The 25,171-nt window shown below is 46.8% G+C and overlaps 1 protein-coding gene across 1 annotated transcript; it reads left to right on the forward strand.

The window, feature by feature from the left end:
* The first annotated feature begins 6,857 nt into the window (after positions 1-6,857).
* Positions 6,858-20,481, forward strand: LOC128298072 (homeobox protein unc-42). The gene is made up of 6 exons (XM_053033804.1): positions 6,858-7,278; positions 12,921-13,105; positions 13,232-13,339; positions 18,876-19,052; positions 19,315-19,420; positions 20,375-20,481. Exons 1-6 carry the CDS (start codon positions 6,873-6,875, stop codon positions 20,479-20,481), a joined length of 1,089 nt encoding a protein of 362 aa, XP_052889764.1. The 5' UTR covers positions 6,858-6,872.
* Positions 20,482-25,171: the final 4,690 nt, after the last annotated feature.

Raw genomic sequence — 25,171 nt, forward strand, 5'->3', positions numbered from 1 at the left:
AACAACACGAAGGCACGAAGTTCATCTACAGGCAATGTCCAAAGTTCTAAAAGCTATCCAATAGATCGTGGATCACTGTTAGCAAACTCGTTACATTAGACTTTAAACTTACAACTTCACAACTCGCACTAGATAAATGTGTTTAAATCTTCTTGTATGCATGCTTTCGTTCGAAGAGTATGAGTAAAGTAAAGTAAGTGAGTAAAGGATCACTCGCTTACGGCAAATCGTACGCATTTCCACATTCTGTTTGCCGAAAGTCCCGAAAGCTTGTGCCTCGTAACAAGCCCACCATTATATACTAGCTCCTGAAAGGGAGTGCTTTGAGATAGAATGCTGGAGCATTCTCGTCCTGTGTGTGCTTAAAGTACAGTATTGATCGGAAGGTAAACGCACAAAACACTCAGCAGCAATATCTGCTAGGGCCTCCAAGCAATATGTGGTTGTGTTTCTTAAAAAAGCGACAGTCATCAGGCAAGAAATGGAAAGAGAAATAATCTCCCCGTCATCAGGCATGCAATATTCCAAGGATAATGGAACCATATCACCTAGAGCAGGCAAGGCAAAGAAAACCCCCCCCAACCCGAAGGAACCTTCTAGCAGCGCCACTTCACGTTTTGGTTTCAGCTCTTATTAGTGTTTATCCCGAACCGACAGTGAGGCACAAAAACGGTTTCGCCCCGTTTTAATGTTTATTGAAAATACATTTAAATGCTTTTTCGCTGTGCAAAACCCCGTTTTCCACGCAACCGAGGCGACGCATGTGTACGCATGTGAGTGGGCATGTGTGTTGCCAAAAGGTTCGCTTCGCAATCATTTACCCGCCATTCGAAGGCACCGCATTCGGGTGGGATGGGAAAATGAATGGATTTCGACGAGAAGGACAAAACGGGTGGGTTTGGGAGGGAGAGAGGATGAGGGGGGGATGAAATCGAAAATTGAACCGAACGGAAAATGAAGCCAACAGCGGGATTCATGCGCCGGAAAAAAATCATCATCATCAGCATCATGGTGCGCACCGTACAGCTTGGGCTGCGTCCGACCCGCTGGCTGCGTACGTTCCCGTCAGCCGTAAACCAAGACCCATGGAGGGTGCGTGGGGGGGATGATTTTGAAATTGAGCAGCAATGAAAGAAACCTCTCCAAGCAGCAGGAGACAGTGGTGCGCTTGAGTGGGGTGGACAGGATCATGGACCATTCCATTCGGCAACGGCAAAATGGAGAGCAGCGAAACGAAAGTGTACACGTACATTAAGCTTTTTATGTTCGCCGTAGATAAAAGGAATCATGTTTTTTTAATTACGATCGTTTACGACTTTTTTTGCCCATTCCTATCTTGCCTGCAACCATTTCGCCATTTCGTCCTAGCCCGAGTTCCCACCCATTCTCCCCAGCCACAGCCCCGGATACCCGGGGAAAAACGTTTTAGTAACTGTCCGTAAAACGGTTTTCGCGAAATTGGCTAATGTATCCCGCATAAAATATACAATCTCTTTGCCTGTTTGAAGGGACCCGGATGGTTGGGTGCGGTGAGCGGTCGGTTTGGGGTGGGTGGGTTGGTGGGCTTCTGGATATGGCGTGTGCGTGTGTGTGCTGTTCCGCTCGTAAAGAAAAACCGTGCGATGGCGGTTAAAATGGACGCGGAAGGATACATCGGATGGGAAAAAAAACTGGCCGTTACTCGGCTCGAGGCACGAAGTACGCGGGGGTGCGCGAGGTGGACGAGAAAACGATTTTCGAAAATTCATAATCGATTCGTGGCATTTTTGGCGTTGAAGGGTTGTTTGATGGATGCCGGCCTAGCGTTTCGTGGAGAATAATGCTTGGAATATTAAACAAATGCGAATTCCACGATTTAAGTCAATTATATCCATTGTTTTGTTTTATTTTCTTATTTAAGCTGAGAATGATTAAGTAATATTTCCACCAAATGTGGCTCTCTCTGGTGGAAATACGATAACAATAACCAGTTCTATTTGTAAAAACACGGGTTCGAAGAAACTGAATCAAACCAATAGAAGTACTTTAAATTTGTAGTCGTCCCTTCAATCATTCACTTTTGAGAAAAGCAGTACCATGGTATCACGAAAAAAAAAGCAGAAAAGCTTCAATATTGTGCTTTTTTATATTGCTTCCCACACACATACATCCGGAACTGATTCTAAAACGTCAAAGGAGCGATCCGAAACGATGGCATCGCAGGATGGCATCGGCCTGGGTAACGGAGATCAGCCAAGCTTCCTTTGAAGTAAGTTTACGTTTACTTTGCCATCGTCAAACACCGGAGATACTGTGACTGAGTAGTGCGCTTCTCGGTAACTCGTGATGTTGTTCCTTGCCGTTGTCCTTTGGTTAGGAACAACCGTCACATTCAGGCCAAATGGCAGACGATACAAGAAGAAAAAGCCAACCCAACAACAGCAAAAAAACGAACTTTTGATGGTTTTGTTTTATGTTTAAGTAATTTGCCAAAGTTTATTTCCCATTTTTTTTTGGGGCAAAAACCACCTCACCCACACACGGAGTTGGGGTTCGGAATGGCTCGATTCCTGGGACAGGACATTGCACAACCACAACATACTCGCGTTCCGGTTTCTCCCCCCTCGGTTTGACGGTTTTCGGCTCCACTCGTTTGATCCACAACAACGGGGAGAAGAGAGTTCAGCAATTAGATTTGGTTTAGTGCATTACCGTGCATTACCAGCCGGAATCGTTGGTTCTTACGCTGTGTGTTTATTTTTTGTCTCGCTGTTCTATTCCTTCAGTCACTCACAGTCGTTTGTTGCCGTTGTTTCTTCACCATTTCGGGCATGTGTGTGAGTGGTTATTTTTTTTGTTTTTGGTTGTACGCTCCATCTCTTAACTCCACTCGGGCACTAACACGACAAAATGCTTTCTATTTCCATCCAATCCCTTTGCCCCCTTCGCTTCGCCAAGGACTCCCCATTTCCCTGCGTTCCCTCTGACTGCGGTGTGTCAAGTTGTCCCTAATGCATTTGCCGAGGGTTTGCTACTTGACACTTTGGCCAGCCGTCGGGGCGTCTTCACCGTTCGTCGGAAGAATGTGTCCCTTACCCTCACGACAAAGCCGAGCAAAACCATCGGAACGGACCTCTTTGTGCTTACGTGGCCTAAATAAAGTAACACTCATCCTCAACGGCGAAGGCGTACCGAGGCCACGTGTCGGAACAATTCATCCGAGATTGAGGACAACAAAGGTGTCACCAGCGACCGCTATGCAAGCGGGCGACCAAAAATTATAAAGCTTATTTTCACCATATGTGGCCATTTTTGGTGAGTGGCAAAGCCAGGACCAAGGACGCGGAGTATTATTAAGTCCTGACGCTCAATAAAAAACTTCCGTGAAACCTACTCCGCCCTTCGATGCCGGGAGGGGATTGACCTTACTAACGGTGGTGCTCACGATAATTAGCGAGAACGGAACCAACCGGAAGTGTAAATATTGTGACACAGTAAGTGAGTGCACGTGTTATTATTTGAGCCCTGTGCTAACGCCCCTTAATTAGACGAAGAATTATTTTCAAAGGACCACTTTAAATGGAACAGTCATGAATTCACACACGATTGGGATGATTTCAGTAGGGTGTTTTACTTTTTCATGATGTGAAAATAAAAATTATGTTTCTTCCTACCAACTCAAAGTTGGAAGTTCGTTTGCCCGAAACATACTGTACCGCTAGTCACATTAAAGCAGCTCCTGCCGGCCAATCCTGCAAATCTACCGACGAGTGTTTCCCACTCCGGTCGGTATCGTGGTATCATGATAAATTGATTTTCTCTGGTCAGGTTGGGACAAGATTCGACTGCCCGAACAGTCAAATAGCCCGCGTCCACGAACCCTCTCACCCCGCGCCGCAGAAACCACCTCCTACCCGCGCCCGCTTCGAAGCAACAGCAGTAGTATAGCGAACATAATTACATTTGCTAAACTTTATTTCCACAAATGTCATCCACCCGCTTCCCGATGGCTTTAAAGCGAAACAGATCGGATGGAAAAGGGATCAATCGATTGCCGTTTATCGAGTAGATAATGCCAAAACCGAGGGGAGAACAAATTGAAAAACGGGTTTTAGATTGATAAAAATCTTTTCCGTTTTTTAAAGTCAAATGAGTTATACTAGAACACCATCGCATGCAAGAAGAGAAAGTGATTGAGCGCATCAGTAGCAGCGTTTACAGATATTAATTCTCTGTGATCCCCATACAAAAACCTTCCATTATCACGGTCAGCATCGAAAATCTGCTGCTGTCAGAAGTTTGTTTTCAATTTATTTAAATACATCCAAACACACTCGCCAACAAAAAAAAAACGGTTATTCCACCAAGTATCTGGTCAACCATCCTGCTTTGGCGCAGACACAAGGAAAAAGCCAAAGTAAGAGTAATAAACACAACAACGAAACAAAAAAAAGACTCACCGAAACAATCCCCGGAATGTTGTTCTTTTCCAATCAACTTCAGCCGTCCAGCAGCTCGATTCCCAGATGGCCAGATGGCCGACTGTCGGGGCACCCGAAGCATGAAAGGTATATCTCCAGATCTCCGCACCCAAAACAAAGACTTCGTCTTCGTCCATGGTGGCGATGTGAAAAAGGTATACGAAACTACAAAACTTCGTCCCCAGCTGACCCCATTCCATGCCCTTCGGCAGTGTCCAACGGTGTGCTTCGCATCGTTGGCCGTAGGGCAGTATGGACAACCATTTTGTAGCTGCTCCCGCACACATCCACCATGCCAACCCCGTTCACCATGACCCCAAAATGCTTCGCGCAACGTTCTCCGCCAACACAACTTCATGTGCAGTCACGCGCCACACGCACCCACACAACGGTAAGCACGCGAACCGAACGAAAGGACCAAAGCCAGCGGCAGAACAGGACTCGACCAGATACGCTAGTTATCCCTGTTCAACCACCGTCAAGCCATGCCGTTGCCGTAGAAACGTGCACCGAAAACATTAGCTCGAAATGATTGGTCCATTTTTTTTGGCCACCTCGTCCACGAAAAGGATCTTCCTGGCGGTTGTGTGGTGGTCCCGCTTCATTCTGCTACCGAGGGTGTACGTACTTCGCACGAACAACAGAGCCTCCGGACATGCGCACATGTGCCGATCGGGATGAAACGAATTCGGTTTTCTCACTCGCTCCGGTAAAAAAATGGTCGTTCGCTTTGGCAGGTTCGTAACTATAGTCCCATCGTTATCTCCCTCGCGCAACCGTCTTTACACAGCACATTCACCCCCGCTTTGCATGGCGTACGCACCCCTTCGTGTGGAACCGTTTGCTGGCAACACTGCTGCGCTATCGGTCATACACGCACACACATGCGTCCACATCCCGCTGAAGTACCGTGAAATTGCACAGTTGATAGAATCGTCCACCGTCGTCCGTCCTACCCCCGAGCGACAGATTTACCCCCATCCGGCAACAGTGTCCTACCAGTGTTCCTCGCGCGAAAAGGACCTTGGCACGGCATTTCGCGCCCGTACACACAATCGCACATCGGGCAAGGCGAGACGAGTAGGCGCAGGGGAAAGTGCTCGGAACAATTCCAACCCCGTCGGGCCAGCGATCCGGCAGCGCGTCGCGCGAGGGGACATCAGATGATATTAATTTTGTTACTTTCGAGCATTTCCATTTCACAGTCCGAACAGGCTGATGCACTGTGTGTCGCTCACCGAGGACGACAAACTGGCACCCACAACACCGACAACTAGGACGAGCGCGTACTAGGCCTGGACTAGCGAAAGTGTGCCCCACGTGAAGTAGGCGTGCGAAGAAGCGCTGGTGGATAGAATGTGCTTACAGCTAGCGAGCTGATAAAGAACGTGATAATAAGTGCAATGATAGTGCGCCGTCTGTGAGGAAGTTTTGATCAAGAAACGAAGCTTGAATTGAGGAATTGAGAAGCTCCACTGCTCGATATCTCAATGTGTTTTGGGGCGATGTGTGAAGCATTTTCTTTAGACGACTCAAGAACAACACTTGTGGAAATGGAAGATTAAATCATAGACGAAGAGTCTTTTTCACAGATCTCGACACATCCGCTGGGTATTCAAGGTACCACAGAAGTTCTGTGCAGTGTCTGTGTGGTTTTTCCCAGCCAGAAGAAGGATTTGCCAATATCATTCGCAAAGAATGAACGGATGTGTTGTGCTAGTAGTCTTCAACAATTAGTGCAATGAATTGATGTCTGGAAGCGATATCACCAAGTAGCAAAAGAGCCTGTTCGTACGTACAGTGGGTAATCGCCCCCAAATGGGAATGGAAAAGTGTTCAACCAGTCAAACAAACGATATGTCTCGCGGTAAAAGCGCACAATTCTAGCTCCGAGTTCCACAGTCGGCTGAGTGTATTTGCTTAGTGATTGTGTGAGTGCGTGCGTGTGTGCGTGCGTGTGTGTGTGTGTGTGTGAGATAGTTACCAAGTCGCGGCTGTATCTCCTGGTATTTCAAGCTGTATCTGCCGACGGATTACTGCTGCCTGCCTGCGCCGGTGGTGAATGCCGAACACACCGAACCATCGTCGCTGTCCAACGCCGGCCACACCCGCTGCCAAGACAGCCACGGCCCCACGGTGGAGTTCAAAACCAACTGCGCCGGAACCGGCCCCGTCGGCGGTGTTCTAGGAGGTACGAGCAGCGTGCCGGGTGGCGTTGGTGGTCTTGGTTGTATCGGGGGTGGTGTCGGTGTCGCCGGAACGCCGGACGGAGTGACAAACGGTGCACCGCTGGGGCTCAGTCCGACCAGTGCAGCGGTATCGGACTCGCAGCAGTTCAACATATTTCCGGCCATCTTCAGCCGGCAGCTGAACTTTAACGCCGCCACCGGTTCCTGCAGCCAGTCGAAGCTGATGGACGACCTGCGGCCAAATCTGGTCGGCGGACTGCTCGGACTGCAGCAGGGTCTGCTCGATGATCATGCCGCACTCGCGCACGGCGGCAACCTGTCCCAGCACAACGCGGGCCAGGATAGTAAGTTTATGTCCCTGCAGGACAATCGGTTGATGGGGATCGCTTCGCACGAGAACCGACTGCTCGGGTTGGGTGCACAGGACCACGGCCGGGGCGGTGTCGGCGGACCGACGGGAGCGAACGGGGACAAATCAATAGGCCAGCATCGGAAGTGTAGCAGCACACCGGAAGACTTCAGTGCCCTGTACGGTGGGTTAGCCGGGACGCCGATCAGTGATCATCACCACCATCACACGCCAGCCCACACACCTCCGAACCGATTGTCGGACAATGGGTCCGTTACGGGTAAGATTCCTAAGGGCTGACTCCCGCACACAACTTTCCACTCCAACTCCGCAGATGTTCCGTCGGCAACCGGTAACATGTTTTGACCGTCGGCACACGACACACCACAAAACCCCAGGGTGTCGACACGAGCCGATGGCACCTTTAAATGCCCGCACGTGCCCTGGATTAACGCGCGGAGGGAACATACACCTTCGGATAATCCGTCCATTATTGTGCGACGCTAAATGGCCGAAAATAGCTTTCTAATGGGATTTGTTTTGGGATTCAACCGGGCAGTGTCTGTTGGTGGTTTGCGCCTCAGCGAGATTTGATGTCTTTTTACGGCGAAAACGAAAGTCCTTCGATGGTCATTCAATGGCTGGGCAACTGGCGAGATAATTACTCGCACGATTGGAATGGGTTAGACATATTGAGGATGCTTTTTTTTGGGCAGCTGTGGAATCCGCAGAGCTTTCCGACGGGACATTGAACAAAGCGCTTCGTAATGCCGTCGGTAAGGATTTCGTCGATGATGGTTTGATGGATGTTTCCATGGTGATTGTCTCGTTGACAGCTGCGCATAGGACACGCGATCCATAATGAGGATAATTAATAACAACTCTCCTCAGGAGTCGAGAGATAGACTCCGACAGATCCCAATGCATGCGTACCTAAAGCCAATGGCTCGTGGTGACTGTCGAATCCATAAAACAAATATTTTTCTTCAACTCTAACGTTGACTTTCACCCCACAATGGAAACCATCGTGTACCAGGATGTAATCTCGGATCTTGTAAACACCTATCGATGTACGGTGAACTATAGTGACACCCTCGTACACCACCTTCCAGTGACCACCAGTGTAGAACTATAATGATGACAATAATAATAACAGGTTGAAGGCTTTGCCTATGCAAAGCGCTTCACTGTCCAGAGGACTACCTAGCACATCCCCTAGGCTAAATGGGACCGTACATATCAAAGGGACAACGAAACGCGAGGAAAGGTACGGACGAGTGCAAACAAATGGTTACATTTCTGGTAAGAGGACACCGGAACAAATGTTACCCCGCTTAAGCTTCACACTTCACCCAAGCATCGGGGCGAACCGTGTTCCAGGGATTGGCAAATGCCTACCAAAACTGACTGCAATTGCAAACGGCCGTAGGTGATTGCCGTTCCGGAGCGGTCATTAGCATTGAAAAGCCGAAATATTCACCACAGTACACACGCTGATTACGAAGCAATTGAGTGCTTCCGCTGTTTCAGGGCCGACGGAACCGTCACCGTCGGGAGGAAACTAGAACTTCACTTTTTGCACAGATCCTGTTGCCATACGCGGCAGGGCTGCTGAGTCCCCGCAATCGAACCCTCCTGATTTTCCATTATTATGCTGCGGTGCTCGATTCCTGTTTCTTTCTCCCATATTAGAGGCTTAATGCGACACACGATAGGGAACACGGGAACTGTCAATCTCGGAGAGGGTCCTTGCCCGAGTGCATCAAATAAAGTAATAGTCAAAGGGGAATTAGAGAGCAATCAAAAGGTGTTGACATACTTGTCGTAAGCTGCACTTCATTATTGTTGCTTTCTTCGGCGAATGAATGGGACACCGGACGAGACTCAGAGTGTTCGGATCCAGGGGTTTTTGTACCAGACCTGGCCATATGGTTGGTGTAGAATTAGAGCCCAGCGTGACAGGCTTTTAGGGATGTTGCTACACGATGCGCACCGATGCAACTGGATGATGATGGTGGAGAAGGGGCTCTGGTGGACACTAAATAGGATTTTGATCAAAGGATAAAAGATACAAATGCGCCGGTCGGCGGTAGATTGAGCGTATGCGTTCCGCTCGACAAGAAGACAAGTACTTATTGGTCTGCGGCTTGATTAGCGCATCTTCCCAACCAAAATCTTCTATCCAAGTGCCAAAGCTTGTCAACCACGGCACTCTCCAGGAAGGTTGGCCATCTATACCCTAGCCCCACTATTGGCAGTATCATCTTGAGGATTAAAACTGCTCTGCCCGGGGAATTCTTCCCGAAAACGTCACCGTTCGTTGTTCGGGCACAGTATCAATTATGTAGATGGGCTAATTAAAGGTAAACGTGGGTGTCATTTAACTAATTAATCGCTTTTCCTTCCTTCCATTGGGTCGGGCCCAGCTCAAGCTCGGCGGCACCAGCAGCCGGCAGTTGACCTGGGCTCCACTGGCCTCCGGGGTCTTCATTGCTGGACGTGGACGACGGCGCGTGATTCGCGAAACCAACAACGGTTATTAATGAATTATTTATTTTTGTAAATTATGTTAATGCGCCAGTGACTGTGAGTGATACCGTCCCCAGTGCCTTCCAGACGACGACACTATCCCGCGGTGACTCCTTTCCACTGACCAGATCCGATTAAAATTCGTCTTCCCTCCCGTGCGAGTCCGAAAGGATACCCAAAACCGACAGGGCAATTCGGTTAATGGCAATCTAAGGCTTTAGACCAAGCATCCTTCACTGTAGATTGGCCAAATATCTCCAGGTAATAAGCGATCCGGGTGGGAATGCGGGATGGCACCCGGTCTCTTTTATTTACCGGCCCTAACTTTTCGCCAGTTATGGGTGATGATTTACATTTCATCCGTGGATGTGCATGCGAGCAAGCAACAGCACAATTATGCGCATCTATCATCATTAAGCGTGATGACGTTGTTGATGGGAACATCATCATAGTGCTTGCGTTGATGATTCTCGAATCTTTTCACCTTTCGTGTACACGCTGCGGACTTTTCCGGATTGGACACCGGGACGATGATTTACAAGGCTCATGTCAACTCGGACTGACAGACAGGATCCTCAAACTTCGTCCACTATTCACCACAACCATTGTCACGCAACTATTCCAGCATTTGAGTGATATCCTCTCATGATCGGCGCCGGTCGCCATCACGATCGTACGTTCATCGCAGTTGATCCAGCAGCTTGTGATGCTCGGCAACATGAACCGGGAGCATTTTTAGCGCCAGCCATCATGAGAGCCTTTGTACGGACCAACCAACCCACCAACACAGCCGCCATGTCGTTGGGTGGATGTAGTAGACATTGCGAAATAATTTATTCATTTCCATCATGGAATTATACCATTTGCATACTAAAAAGCCTTTCGTCCACCACGTTTCCAGGGCCGGGCCATGAAAGGCCTCGTTTTGAGCTGCTCCTCTTCTTGTCACTTCCGCTCCTTTTGGAACAGTTCTACTTTCGTTCGCCCATGCACACACACAACACACGCGCGCTGTGTGAAAGTCGAATGCCAACAACGAATCGTTAAAGGTGGAACGACCAGCCGGCCAGGTCGGCAAACATCTGCTAATGAGCAAACTGATTTCAGCGCAGTCAGGGAAGCTGGCCCGGCGGAAAATACGTTGGATGTGTTTTATTTTGGACTTTGTGGGTGGAGAACGGGTCTTGTTATGAGGTTTACCGAACGCATGAACTAGTTGACTTTTAAACGCTTCCAAGCGCCTGTGCTATGGTTAGGTGATTATGCCATGCAGAGTTGGAAACCGATCGGTAAAGAGCTTTAATCACATAACGTATTAAATGTATGATTTCAGGGTGAGGCTGTCTTCTGGAAAAATGGTCAATTATTTTAACCAATTTATGACTTTACTTCACCATTTCTATACTGTTGCAGGGTTTTGGGACATTTATTCGAAAGTGTAAGAATGTCCGACGGATGGAGAGAAAAATAAATTCAAAATAATACGACCAATCAGAGTCTTCTGATTCGCTCTCTTTGGAATGGAGCAGTATAAAAAGGTCTTTTTTATAACAGCGTATATCCATGCGCCTCAAAGTATGCAATTCACTAAACAAAATGTCTGGTGTAGGCAATTCCCCTAACAAAGATGCCATTTTAGTGGCTTTGTTGTACTTTTTAACAGTTCTACCATCATTTTACTGGTGATTTATTAAACACCTCATGTAACACGTACCGAATGATCAATCCTTTAAACGCCAAAAAACATCCTTTGATGTGGGCACAAACTCTTGTATCGATTGTCCTTCATCGTTGAACAGCTTATCAAGTTGCGGTTGCACTTTGCCAGTACGACGAGATTTGAAGGGTTCAAACGTTCCAACATCTACTAAAAAAAAACAAGCATAAAAAATCGTAACCCTTTCCATGCTGATGCCTACAACAATGTCCTGCGAGACATCTCGTGTACAATCAATATTCTCCGCCGGTGACGAATATGAACGGCTGAATGAAGAGCTCGTTTGTGTGTGCAGCTAGTTGTGGATATGTGCATGGTAGTATCACGAGCACGGCGATCACGGTATTGAATTTAGGTTTAGCCCATTACTTTGTAATTATCGGCTCTATAATTATCAATTTAATTACAATCAATTTATTAATTAGTATTATTTAAATGGATACCACCAATTTATTGGCTCATTATATGGCTCGATTTCGTCGAACGAACTACGTGAGTAAATGTGTGTGGGTGTGTGTATGAGTGCGTACCGTATGTGTGATTCGTCGATCGTGGTGAACTTCACCGCTAAACTAAACGCCGATCCTGCCCCCGTATCTGTCACGGTTACCCTGTGCCAAGCGTGTGCCGTTTTTCACACCCATCACTATACTACTGACGTCAGTGTTTAGTGGGTGTCCTTTTGTGTGTGTGTTTTTTTTTTGCTTTGTTCCCGTTTAGTGATTATGGTGCTGCGACAGTGTGCGTGTGGTTTTGTACATGATGTTGGTCAGAGCGTTTATCGGCCTACCGGATACCACCGATAGTATCCCTGCGAGTGCCCCTGTACGCTGCCAGATGCCTCAAATCAAATTGTGACAACCGCTTCCTGACGAGACGGCGGGTTGGTTTATGGCAAACTATTTATCACCGGTGTATCAGCATATTTTTTGTTGTTATACTAAACCAATGCTAATTATAATAATCGAATCGTGTACGTGTACCGTTTAGATGCAGCGCCATGGATCTAACAATGGCGGAGGTATAAAACGTGTTCTGTCAACTATACGCGCTAATTATATCCTGAATCTAGTCCAAGGCAACCCAAAACTATAGTTGCAATTGAAAAGTGATACCATTACAAAGTTTCACTGTCCATTTTTAAATCGTTATCTTATCGGCAAAACATCTCCATCGGATGGAACGCAACAGTGGCAATGTTCCTTCTGTCAACGCGCGGGTGAATGGTCTAGATACCCATTTATTATTTATGCTACATATGGTACCTCTATTATTAATCCATTTCCTGTACCTCGTTCAGATCAGGCCCTTCTGATCTTGATGACAGTTTTAAGTATGGTCCCTGATATGGGGGAAGTGCAACTAAAGTGGTGTCCTGCGGGTTTGCAAATAGAAAATACACTTGACTCTTCCACCATCACCAACCCATCCGTCCCCGCATGAGCGTTTTCCCTATTCGCTTATCTCGGCAACAGGATCACCCCCGAGCGATGATGTCCTTGTATCAGTGCAGCCGAGGGACCGATGTATCATGATGCGGAGTTCCTCTTCCATTCCATTCCAACCCCTGCTTAGGAAAGAACCAACGAAAAAAAGTGCATTCTAAATCTGATAATTTCCTTTACATTTTACCAAACTGCCCGTCGTTACAACCATTTCGGATGGGATCATATCAGCGGAAGGTGCATTTAAAAAACTAAAACCCGAACCCAACAGTGGCCCGCTCGGTTCCTCGGTGCCGGGTGGCATTTCGTCGCCCGGCAGTGGCATCTCCGGGTTGCCTCAGCATGCTGGCCACACGCCTACCACAGCATCCTGTCCGACACCGGCCCGAAGGCGACACCGAACTACCTTCACTCAGGTGAGTCTCGACGGTGCTGCCCGAGTGCTGCCCGGTGTCCGTGCCGGTGCATCCGTAATACTAATTCCCATCCGTGTATCTTTTTCTGTGTCACTCACTCTCACTTCCTTTCTGGTGCTCCCGCAGGAACAATTAGCAGAATTAGAGGCGGCCTTTGCGAAATCACACTATCCGGATATCTACTGCAGGGAGGAACTAGCACGAACCACCAAGCTGAATGAAGCCAGGATACAGGTTAGTGCCGAGCTGCCAACTAAACCGTATAAACCGATGTTTGACAGACGTACACTTGGAGTGTCGCTTCGCGACAGCGGGATACCGCAACAAAAAAAAACCCATGTTACACATAACACGCTTAGGCTCAGTACACACAATTTGGTATGCTAATTGGCGAAAGTGAAAATTGAAATTTTCATTCAAACTTGACGGCAACAATCGAAGACGCGGGCGTACCGACAATATCGGCGTGAACACGGTGCTCCAATACAAAGCAGGCAATGCCTTTGCAAAGGGAGACAAGATCTGAGAAGGAGCAAAACATGGAAGTATGGAACACCGGAATTACGGTGCCATCTATTATGCTAATTTGCACGTCGTTCTACTTTCCACGTTTACTTCCTTCCACTTTTTTTTATTCCCAACGCGATCAGCTTTGTTTTGCAATGGCGTTCGGAATTCTGTTCTGCGCTTGTAGTAGTGGTATTGGTAGTGTCAGTACTAGTAGTAGTCCAGCCATCGTTTGGCGGGATGATTAATATTCACGATCGACGTTACGGGGCCGGTATTAGAATACATTGCCTGTTTGCTCCTCGTTGCCCACGTTGGCAGCGTGATGCTGTCGGGAAGGAAATATCGGAATTTCAGTTCACGTGCTTTACTGCACATTCGATTGAGTTCGCAGAAGGAGATTCCACGAAATTTAATAAACAAATTTTGAGGTGCAATAAAAACGTACAACAGCTCACATCGATGTTGCTATCAGGTGAAATTAAAGCTCGTAAATGTTAGCTTCTTCTCTACTAACATTTAGGGACTATTTTTAAATGATACAACTATAGAGATATGCATCATATTTTGGGAACTTTCATGTCCACAATCAAATCGTTTGACATTTAAAAGTGATCCAAAATGTCAACCCGCGTCCGTTCGCGATGGAAATACATTTTATAACCAAAAGAATAGTGTCCTTTTCGCGGAAAATCTCTTTCACCTGCAAAAATCCTCCAATACGATCCAATCAAACTTACCGAAATCATGCCGGGTCGGGTGAATAGACACATTCCAGAGACACGGGGTTTTACGCGGAAAATTTAGTCACGACTAGCCGCTGCCGCTGCTCAAATGACGAAATAATACTTATTGATTGCATCAATAATTCAATGAAGATATTCCAGCTACAAGCGCACCACTCACACACACATGCGGGCCCACACAACCCCGGCCTCGTCCTCGTTCCATTGCCGAAGTACGTGGCTCAGTCGTTACCCGGACTAATGCTTCACCGGTCTTTTAGGCCCGAAAACGGCAAACTCTGACGATGGGCCCCGTTCACAATCGAGTGATATCACCGCATATCACAAAGGCATTCCCGTGCGCTGTGCAGATGCGTGTGCATCGGATCGTCGTGTGCGTTTGATCCGTGTTGTAGACCTAACATCCGAACCGTCACCATGCCTGGAAGCGATCCTTGAGAGCGCGTTGCCCGAATGTCGGTGCTTTTTTTTGCACCGATCGAAATTTTGTGCAGCTTCCTCTGAATTCGTTTTCGATGCCCAAACTCACAATCATCTATAGCGTCCCGCGTGGGACTCGGGGAAGCAGGAACCCGTACGGGAAGAAACGCAGCAACATAAAGGACATCCTTGCACCGATGGATTGATACGCTCCGATACGTCCTTATCGGGATCTGCCCCCCCGGGTCTGGTGAACAAAGATGAAAACTATTTTGCTAGCAAAACCAAAACCTTTTCGACCGTTCGGACACTCCCGTTCGTCTATCTCCCGTCCCGAGGTACGGTGCTACGTTTTGAATTTATTATTATTGTATACCAGCTCCTTTCACAAGCTATCCACAGGAAAAAGGACCATACACCGGTGCAATTATTTTGTTTCCGAACAGCTACCAACCAATATCCAATATCTCCACCATTGTTTTACCAAGGGTTCGGGCGGTTTCGTCGTCGAAGTACAACAAAATAACCAACGAACGGGTATGGCCCTCGGCAACGAGAGTGACGAGAACCGCCGGTCCACCTGGTATCAATGGGGATAACCAATAAAGCGAACCAAACTAACTCATCGCATATTAACAGTTCGCGCCACAGATAGGCCCTGAAAGGTAGATTGTTATGGCTGGAATGTCTTTACTGGGAAAGCCGTCCCGAATTCGTGACTGGCAAGCAGCAAAGACCCTCCCGGGTCGTCCTAGTCTGATTGATCGACATGAAAGGGACCGGGAAGCTGAAAGTTGACGAACGGCAGACACACAACCTCATCAAGCAGAAGCACCAGCAGTAGTATCGTCAACATCAAGCGCACGTAGGAAGTTCATGCTTAGGCATTGGAACACGGATCGGATCCCGGTCCCGGCAATCGGTCTAATCAGAAAGATATTTCCCCCAAAACCCGGGTGCTTATTGTGCATCAAATTTATGGTTTTTCTTCGCCACAACACATTAGCATACGGTTCGATGATGCTGCACCACCGGGAAGGACTGTTGTTTTATTATCCAGTTTTTCCCTTTATTAGCTGAAGCTTCATTATGCAACAAAGAGTTCTACCACTTTTAAAACGGTGGACATTCGCCCACAGAAGATAATTGAACCAAAGATGTCGCATTTCGCCGCAATTTGGACGCCGGGAGATGGATCAGTTCTACTGCTGCAGCTCCCATTTCTAAACATAATGTAATTTTACGCCCCCCAAACGCCTTTTGTGGGTTGAAAAAAAAAACAGTCGCTTAACGATCGAGAAGTTGGTTAGAAAGATCCATTAAGAGTAATACTATTATAAGGGCTTTATTGAGCATCCTACACCTTAGCTTACTCCTTTCGGACATGAAGAAAGATCAATTAAACACAATTCTCTAGCTTTGCAGTACAGTGGTCTAATCGTACATGCAGGCAGCATTAATCAAACCTTTAATAACAACAAAACGAAAGACACTAGGACGAAGATAGCCAAATGTATTTCACGATAAATATTCCAACTCATCGTCTTGTGTTTAGACACGAGTTTCGATGTTCTTCTTGCTACTTAACTTTTCCAACTCCCACGAGCCTCGAGTTTTCTCGAACGCTCAATGTTTGCCATTTCGGCGAAGGTTTGCTCCGACGCACATACGAACGGAAGACGAATGAAAAAAACAACACACGAACCCAACAAACGGCTAATGCGCAAAAGGCAACCCAATCGCAAAAATACGCTCTGCGGAACGCTCACTGGAGCGAACAGCGTTGAAGTTTAAAGTAATACAAGAAAACCTTTCCGTCCTAGCTCGAAAAACTGGCAAAACTTCGAACCCATCAAAGCATCATCATCATCGTGCTCGTCGTCGTCATCTTAAGGACGATCGTTCGTGGGGGGTGGTTTCTTGACTGAAGGCAACTTTTCCTCCCTGTGTTGGCGGGTGGCGCGGGCGGAGGATATAAAGGGATGCCCGAGCTAAAGCCCGAGAGCGAAAGAAACCCCCCTGCCCGTACATATCGCAGCGTTTCGGCCGAAAAGGAACAGTGCCAAGAAAATTACCTTCGGAGCACCAGGGATCAGGGAGGTTGCAGGAGAGGAACGGGAGGGGGACAGTGTACGCGGCATTCCCGTTTGCTGTTAGTGTGTAATCTACAACATCAAATGGATCCTTAATTCAATTACTCCGCCTTCTTGGAAATTCCTCCATTACGCTGCCCGCTTCCCCGGACGCTGTTCCCCCCCACCATCCACGAAACCGTTCCGTTTCCGACGGGTCTTCGCTTCTTAGCGTGGCCTTTCTGGTCCCTCGTCCCTACTGCCTGGCATAAACCCCAAGCTTAAACCGAAAAAGGGCCCAAAGCCATAAGACACGAGACCGTGGCATCCAGTGCGCACTCCCTCGAGGACACTTTTCGTCCACTGTTTCCAATCTTTCCTTCCCGCGTAGTTTATTTACGAGTTCAATTGCGACTCGGCCACCCTCCCCGACCCGCGCATTCCCTACCCTTGACCCGGACACAGAAGCCATACACTGTATGTGTGTGTGTGTGTGCGGTGAAAGGAAAATGGCGGAACTAACCAACGAGCCAGGGTGTTCGGCGGGGTTCGGTTCGCTCCAGCCGTGCAACATAACCTAAGAAACGGCCAGATAAGATAAGGGAGATGTGCTGTGTGCGTACGTGTCCCAACTCCCATCTGGCCTAGCAGCATGCCGAATCGTGGAGCAGCATGCTGAAGACGCTAAAAGGCACTGGCAAAACTTTGCCCTCGTCATTTCGCGCATCTTCGAAACGGTCGTCGTCGTCGTTGTCGTCGGATGACGACGGATGAGCCGGCGACGGCGTTGGCGAAATGGAAGGTGCGAGAGGGTGAGAGGCTGATGATTTCGAATAGCGGTATACACATTTAATTTAAATAGAAGACAGCATCACCGCTACCCTCCATCCCAACCAGCCGATGGATACGCGGTAGAACCCTGGGACCCATCTTGCTCGGCAAGGCATGCTCAAAAATAAAAAAAGACTCGCTTCACTCGTGCTCTGGAGCTGGGCCACCATTTACTTCTACCATGAGGCAGAGTGAAAATGAGATGGGAAAAATAAGAAATAAATGAAATAAGGATAACGTCACCATCAACGAAAGCAACAACGTACTACCAATCGACAACAACGTATCGTTTTCGCCTTCCTCTCAGAACATCCTTGCTCGAGCTGAGCTGCTATTTCTTGAAGGTAGCACAGCTCCGGTGCCCTTAGACGTGGAACGCATCACCGCTCAGGAAGCTGAATTCCGCCCCCGCCAAGATGCACAATATTAACTCGTTCAACCGTTCCATGGATTTCCTGTGGCGTGAATCTTTCACGCTGTGCTTTGCCATCCTCCAAACGGAGGATCCCATTTTGCGGGGCGCATACTTTGTTTTCCATTTTAGTACCGGAACGAACCAGCAACATTTCGCGTACAAGAAAGGGAGCAAGTTAAAATCGTCTTCTACCATTTCGGCATCGCAGTATGTCATGATACATGCTGTAGCGCACACTCAGATGGTGTGATGCGCTGGAGAAGCTGAAGAGAGAGCAAACAGTGCACAGGCATTCGGGGCATTCTCGCACTTACACATGCTTAGTCACGTGCACAAAGGTTCGCACCACACGAAAAGGAAGGGGAAGAACCGAAAACTTCCCGTATAGCAGAAATAGAAGGGTCGATTCAATAACAACCCTCCGGCTGTTCACTGTGTCGTCGCCCCGTGTTCTAGGGTTCTGCTTTCGGTCGTGATGGTCGTCATTAAACCAGGCGGAGTATCCTTGGGATGTTCGCATACACGCAAACGCATCGCGTCCGCCATTTTACCAACTTCTTCTGTGTTTTGGAGAATTACTTTTGAGACAGCGTGTGAGCGTTGTTAAACAATGCTGGATAGACGAATGCTTCTCTTCTGTTAAACTCTGTGTGACTGCATAACCTCACTTAAAATACCCTCTACAACTGTTGCAATAACTATGCTAATAGATCCACCAACCCAACAGCCTTCAAGGTTTTCCCGCTCCATTGCTGTATTTCTTTTTTTTTTTTTTGCAGGTTTGGTTTCAGAATCGAAGAGCAAAGTACCGAAAGCAGGAGAAACAGCTGCAGAAGGCGCTCGCACCCTCGGTCATACCGTCCTGCAATGGCATGATGCGCAACATCCAGGGCTACAGCGTTTCGAGAGGTTATCAACCGTATCCACATCCAAATTCAATCAACCGGTATCCCCAGGTATGGCATCCAGCGAACAAGAACCATCAGCAACTACAAAAAAGACCTCAAACATACACACACACACACACACAGAGAGAGGAACGCACTTGCACTCCAATTTTCCCATCACTTATGAAACTACCAACCCATGTGTGTGTGGCAGTGCGGGTTTGAGTATATTGATTTGTACTTTACCATTTTTCTGTACGTTTTTTCCCCCTTTTCCGGTTTCGGTGCAACTTTTTTTGCTTCTCGCCTGCCCATCACCATCAACCATCAGGACCTGTTCCAAATGGGAGCCTCATCCTATCCGGGCATGACGCAGCCATTCTCGATGACGCACGGTTCCAATATGGGTGCCGTTGGCGTTCGCCAGGACTCCATGGGTAAGTCTGCAGACCGCCGTGCACATAACCATTTTTTTTTCGCCCCCTCTCTCTCTGCAAGTCCTCGTCCCCACCCCACCACCCCCCTCTCCACCGGAAAACGCGTGACAGACTGGCAGGATGAATCGCGCAGCAGAACACGGAATAGGAAACTGTTGGCACTGTTTGTAATGGGAACAAATAAACGGGCAGCGCAACGATCGCTTCTCGCTAGATGGAGCGTGAAATAGTGTTGCGCCTTTGGCCGCAAAACGATTCACCCACGTCCCCCGGACCGACCGGTTCGTGGCATTCTTTGATATAAATAAATAAATACTCTCGCCCTTTTTTTTTGTGCGGCCCGCTGCAGAAGCTACCCATTCAGCGGGAAAATCAAGCAGGAAAAGCCTGCATCTTTCGGAGGAAATTTGCTATTTTCACCTGTGAAAATGAGGGTTGATTGCGGGCGGGGGTGCGAAAGTTGTGCCACCGCCAGTGCACGTCAACTTCCGGAGCAGAAGCGAGCCCTGTTTTGGGAATGGCGTCAGGCCATCCAGCTCACATCATCTTTGACGTGGGGCACGTCTTTGGCAAATTTGTCATTTCCGCCAAGCGGTAATGATCAATAATGTTTCTTGGGTGTTTTTTTTTTGTTCGTTTCTGCTTCACTTTATCCACATGCCTATTTTACATTGCCGATGTCTTGCAAGACGTTTTCTGCATGCCGGTAGTGCTTCAGGCCATCCACAGAAAAAATAGGACGAGGAAATCAAAAAGAAACTCAACACAACACACGTGCAGTCTCTGTCGTCTCTGTGAACTCCGCAGTTGTTAAAGTTGGCCTTCTGTTCGCCATCTTTAAGCTCTCTTTTGCATAGCACCTGATAGTAGTAGCTTGGTGGCCTGTTGGGTGCGGTTATATTTTAATGTGTTTCTTCCCATTCATTTTTATTTCCACCCATCAACATCGCTCAGGAATGACTGCCGAGGACGAATGGTACAACAAAAGCTTATCGGCACTGCGAATGAACAGCTCCCATCATCCGAATCTGTCCGCACCGATGCTGCAATACCAAACATAATTAATGTAGATCAAAATGAATACAAAATAGTAGCGCACTCAACTCCCCATTCCCGCTCGCCACGTTGCATTCAGTGCCACAGACACGTGGAAAGGAGCAAGACCCGTAAAGAACTGCGTCGGACACAGGGCCACCGGAAGGAGTGGTTGAATGCGGAAACCATTTAACCAATAGGCCGTGCTGCGTTGAACAATGCAGTTCGAACCATCAGCCATCAGCATCCCGTTCCCGTTCGAGCCACCATCGAAAGGGTTCGTTTTGTGGGAAAATTCCCTTTCTACAATCTCCGCGACCATCGCAGAACGCACGCGAACGCACCACAGACCAGGACCAGGATATGGCCATTATTTTTAGGATCTCCCTCCTCCCCTGATGTGTTCGCTTATATATTTCATTGTTATTGATGATGATTTTCCATCCGCCCACCGGCCCACCATTCCGGGCCAATGTTGTTAACAAAAAAAAAACAAGGAAACAAAAAACCGTTTAGTGTCCCGACCGGTCGGAAAATGCTAATTGATTTAATTTATTGTGTGCAACAAAAAGGGTACCCTGCTGACGGGGGAGCGTCCTCATCTTAAGCATTGGTAGCCTTCAACCTTCGGCTTCCGTTTTTGTGTGGATTCGCCGATAAAATTCACCGTAATTTGTCCGTTTCATTGCATTACGTTGATCGGGATCGGGCTGAAATGCGGATGAACAACAACAGCAACAAAAAATAACACTGAACCAACACTGATGCATCGGATCGGGCATGTGTGGGAATGGGACAAAGAAAAGCGTGCACTGCACTGCGTGAAAATGCATCCTATGAAAATCAAAACTATGCAGGCGCAACCGGCTGTCGTCCTTGAGACAGCAGTATAGGTAATGGTTAAAATGATCCCAATGTCCAATCTCTAGTCATTAACTTCCTTCTCTTCCCGTAAACCTCACTCAACGAGGTGGACATTTTCTAACGTAAGCAAATCATACATTAACAAAAACAAAGCTCACAACACTCACAAGACGCGCTATAGAGAAAGAAAGAGTGTTGTTAGTAGAGGTTTTCTACCGAGGATGCGCGCGAAACAAATCAATAAAGCCCTCTTCTTTCGCCTAGTTGCCGTTTGTTCGAGTGTGGTAAGCAATGGACATTCGATCTAAAGTATGGAAAACAAAACATAGCTAAATTATTTTATTTTACATAAGCGAACAAGCGGAAACATAGAACAACAAACGCAGTAAATGCACTATCGCGCGCCTGAGTACGCACACCGGACGCCAACAAAGGGCACACTAGCGCCACGCTTAGCCGTGGTGGTGGTGTCTGCAAACAATCGCAGACGGCTTGGTTTGTTCGCCCGTCAAACTGCACTGTACTTGTACATAGGAACACTAATACGAGTAGTAAGGAATATTAAGGATACAACACAAAGGAATACTATGAAACCAGGGGCGCTGCTGCTATATAACACTGCTGCTACAAAGAGAGAGAAAAAGAGAAAGAGAGAAAGAGAGAGCGAGAGAGCAAAACACGGAAAAGGAATAAACAAAACAACCATCACCAGCTAAAACGGTGGGAACAGTAAACAAAACAAAAAAACAAAACCCAGAAAGCGTTTGAATTTTATGTAGATGTAAATATTATAAGATACATTAAAATTAATACACAACCGTCAACAAAAACCACAACTGTATGCGTTTTCTGTTTTGTTTTGTGGATAGAGTATGCAATCCGTATAGGAACATCACTTTATCACTGCCGCAATCAACGGATCACAGTTACAGCAGGTAAAGCATTGATTCACTATTCTAATTGTGGCCATTTACGAAAAAGAAAATCGAATCCATCAATCGCACTAAAAGGACTTTTCGGATGTTGAAATGCCAACGACGAAACGACACAACCCGGGGGCATGATTTTATATTAATCGGCGAATTCCTTTAAATTGGTTACTGATTTTTATTTCCTGCACTAAACCATTTTTGTTTTTTCGCTTAATTAAATATTGAATCGATAGCAATCAGAATCGCTTGAAACATTATAAAAACGCAGTCCCTGCCCACTTAACGATCTAAACCTGTTGCTTCTTTTCTCCTTCGCTCGCCTCTCTGTGCCTCACAGTTGTGGGGTTCGATTCGTTATCCTTGTAACACACAACACTGTTCTGTCTGTCTGTCTATCTGTCTGCACAGGACTTGGCAACAACTGCAGCCAACACACCTGAGCTCAATGTCTCTGCGGAACGGGTTTAAAAAACAAACAAACTATGTCTCACTGTGTCTTTAGTAGATATTTTTGCATTCTTCTTCGCTTCGTCTTTAACATCATTATCCTGTGCAAGTAGCAATTTTAACGAAAAAGAAGGATTTAATAAATGCATGCACTTCCGACATGAATTATCAGTGCTCGTGCTTACACCAATATTCTGTGTTTCTTGTGGTATTGGGATTTGTCATAACGTCAGGTGGCTGCCGACGATGAATTATCAACAGAACGGAAAGCAATGCGATACCAGCTGGTACACTCAAATCTGTTAACGACGGACTTTTATGAGGTCAGATTCGTCGCGGAATCTGATTCTGATCTATGCATTCGCTTGTACCCGGCAGGTATCATCGGTATCAGTATCATCCATCGTTCTCTTGGATTCTTGTCCTGTCAATTCTTCCCGTCGTTCGGTGTGGTTTGTTCCCTAGCTCTCTCCTGCACAGGATGCATATAATCTGATGGCGCTTGTTTTAGAAACTCTAAGTATATTTATATGTATGGGTATTTATGAAGAATAATTAAATAAGCCAACTTTTGCCGGAGTCAGTAAGACTCATTTGGCAATACACGATCGTTGCTTGGAGAGAAGTTGCCGATCAGGCATTACATCTCAATTGAATTAACAAACAAAAAAGTCTTATCAACCACACACTTTGTAGCATTCGGACTGGAGTGTTTTACCCTTTTTCATTTACTGCGTAATGCTATATGTTACTTACGAACTTAGTCCAGCGACAGCTCCAAGAGTACAATAGCATAATCGAGAACAGGTTTACTCACTTTGCTGCTTACCTATCTGCCGAACGGTACACCACCGCTTTGCGGCCTTGGATTGTAGTAGGAGTGTCCGAAACCGCTTCCGGTCGAGTGCCGTCGTTCGACAAAACTAAAACGATCACTAGTCTTAAAAAGGCATACACTTATGATTATACCATCTTTCTCGCAACGATAAATGGTGCTGGATCAGATGACATCAGTGATCACACCACATCTTAACAAAACTATTTCCATTTCTCTCCTTCTGTTGCAAATTAATCGAAAGTAATGTTTACAGGACGAACGAGTGAACTGTATTCCCCCCATCGTCTAAGATACGAAAAAGGCTATGAATAGAAAACCGTATCCAATGGACGGGGACAGTTATTTCTTAAGTGAAATAATCGAAAATAAAAAAAGGTTGCGATCTCCGTTGATTTAAGCTCTAAGACTTACAATAAAAATACTACGCAAAAACACTACGACACAGTGTTGACAAACTGAAATTTGCCCTCATTCTGTTGACATACCAAGAATTCCCAACAAAACAAAAAAGTGTGGGTAGCACGTGTGTGCAAACGCGTATAACAGTGAATATTCGCACAACTGTCTGTTTTTTTTTTTGCAGAAATTACGCTCCTGACAAATGAAAGAAAGCTAAAAAGAAAGAAATACCGAACAAAAGCAACCTCACATCCATATTTCATACAGAATAGTATAGTAGAGTTAAGTTCGTGTGGAAAATAATGATAAAAAATTGCTTTTATTCTACCTAAGCTTTGCTTTCCCACTGCGGAAAGTGAACTGTTATCATCTGCGTTCTAACACCGTAGTTCTCTCTTCCTAGGTCTCTCTTTCATGTCGGTTTGTTGCCTGGCTGACTCTAACGCTTACGTTCCGCGTACCATTCTAACATTCTTATACACTACGATACTATTATTTCTCCTCTACTATGTTCCGTAGTATGCCCGGCCTATCCCGGCCGGGTTACACCATCAGAGCTGTATTTCGTGATCGTACAGGCAGGACTTTCAAAGTATTAGATCCAAAGTGTTAGATGTGTGTATCAATGATAAAGGGTGTGTGTGCTTTGTTTTGTAAGATTTAGTACACTTTTACTGTGTCACTCCCGGACACATTCTCTGTTGTCCAAAGCTAGGGCTAAACTCTACTGAATAATGACAGTATTTGGTGCGTCGCCTGCATCATTACTCTTGATACCCGACGTGATCGTCACCTCATCGACGTCCATTGACAATCCACTGTCTAGTGTAGCCGCAGTTGACAACGACGTTACGGAGACGGACTCCATGTGGATCGATGTGTCGTCATCGATCATGTTGTTACTATTATTGATCATTACCGAATCGGTTGATTCCTTTGTTTTGCCATTCGCTGTCGCTGATACCCTGTTGTTGTCGTCATCGACAAGGTCAATCTGAAAGGATCGGTCACACAAGAGGTGCATACACACATGTTATAAGCTACTGTTTACATCTAGTGCTTTTATGGCTCATTTCGGTTTCATTGAGAGTTGGAGAACGAGTTACGAGAGAATACATTATTGGGATTCTTGAGTGGTCATGTCGTTCATCAGCACGACCCCATTTCCCATTTCGTTTTTCTAAACTTAGACTTAAAATGGCTGTTTCACTTTCTCATCCACAATGCCCTGAACCA

This window comes from Anopheles moucheti, chromosome 2 (assembly GCF_943734755.1).
Source record: "Anopheles moucheti chromosome 2, idAnoMoucSN_F20_07, whole genome shotgun sequence".
NCBI classification, from domain to species: Eukaryota; Metazoa; Arthropoda; class Insecta; order Diptera; family Culicidae; genus Anopheles; species Anopheles moucheti.

Coding starts and splice junctions, on each gene's coding strand:
- LOC128298072 (XM_053033804.1), top strand. CDS start 6,873: ATGGACGACCTGCGGCCAAATCTGGTCGGCGGACTGCTCGGACTGCAG. Junction 13,106..13,231: donor ACCGAACTACCTTCACTCAG/GTGAGTCTCGAC, acceptor GTGCTCCCGCAG/GAACAATTAGCAGAATTAGA. Junction 19,421..20,374: donor CGTTCGCCAGGACTCCATGG/GTAAGTCTGCAG, acceptor AACATCGCTCAG/GAATGACTGCCGAGGACGAA.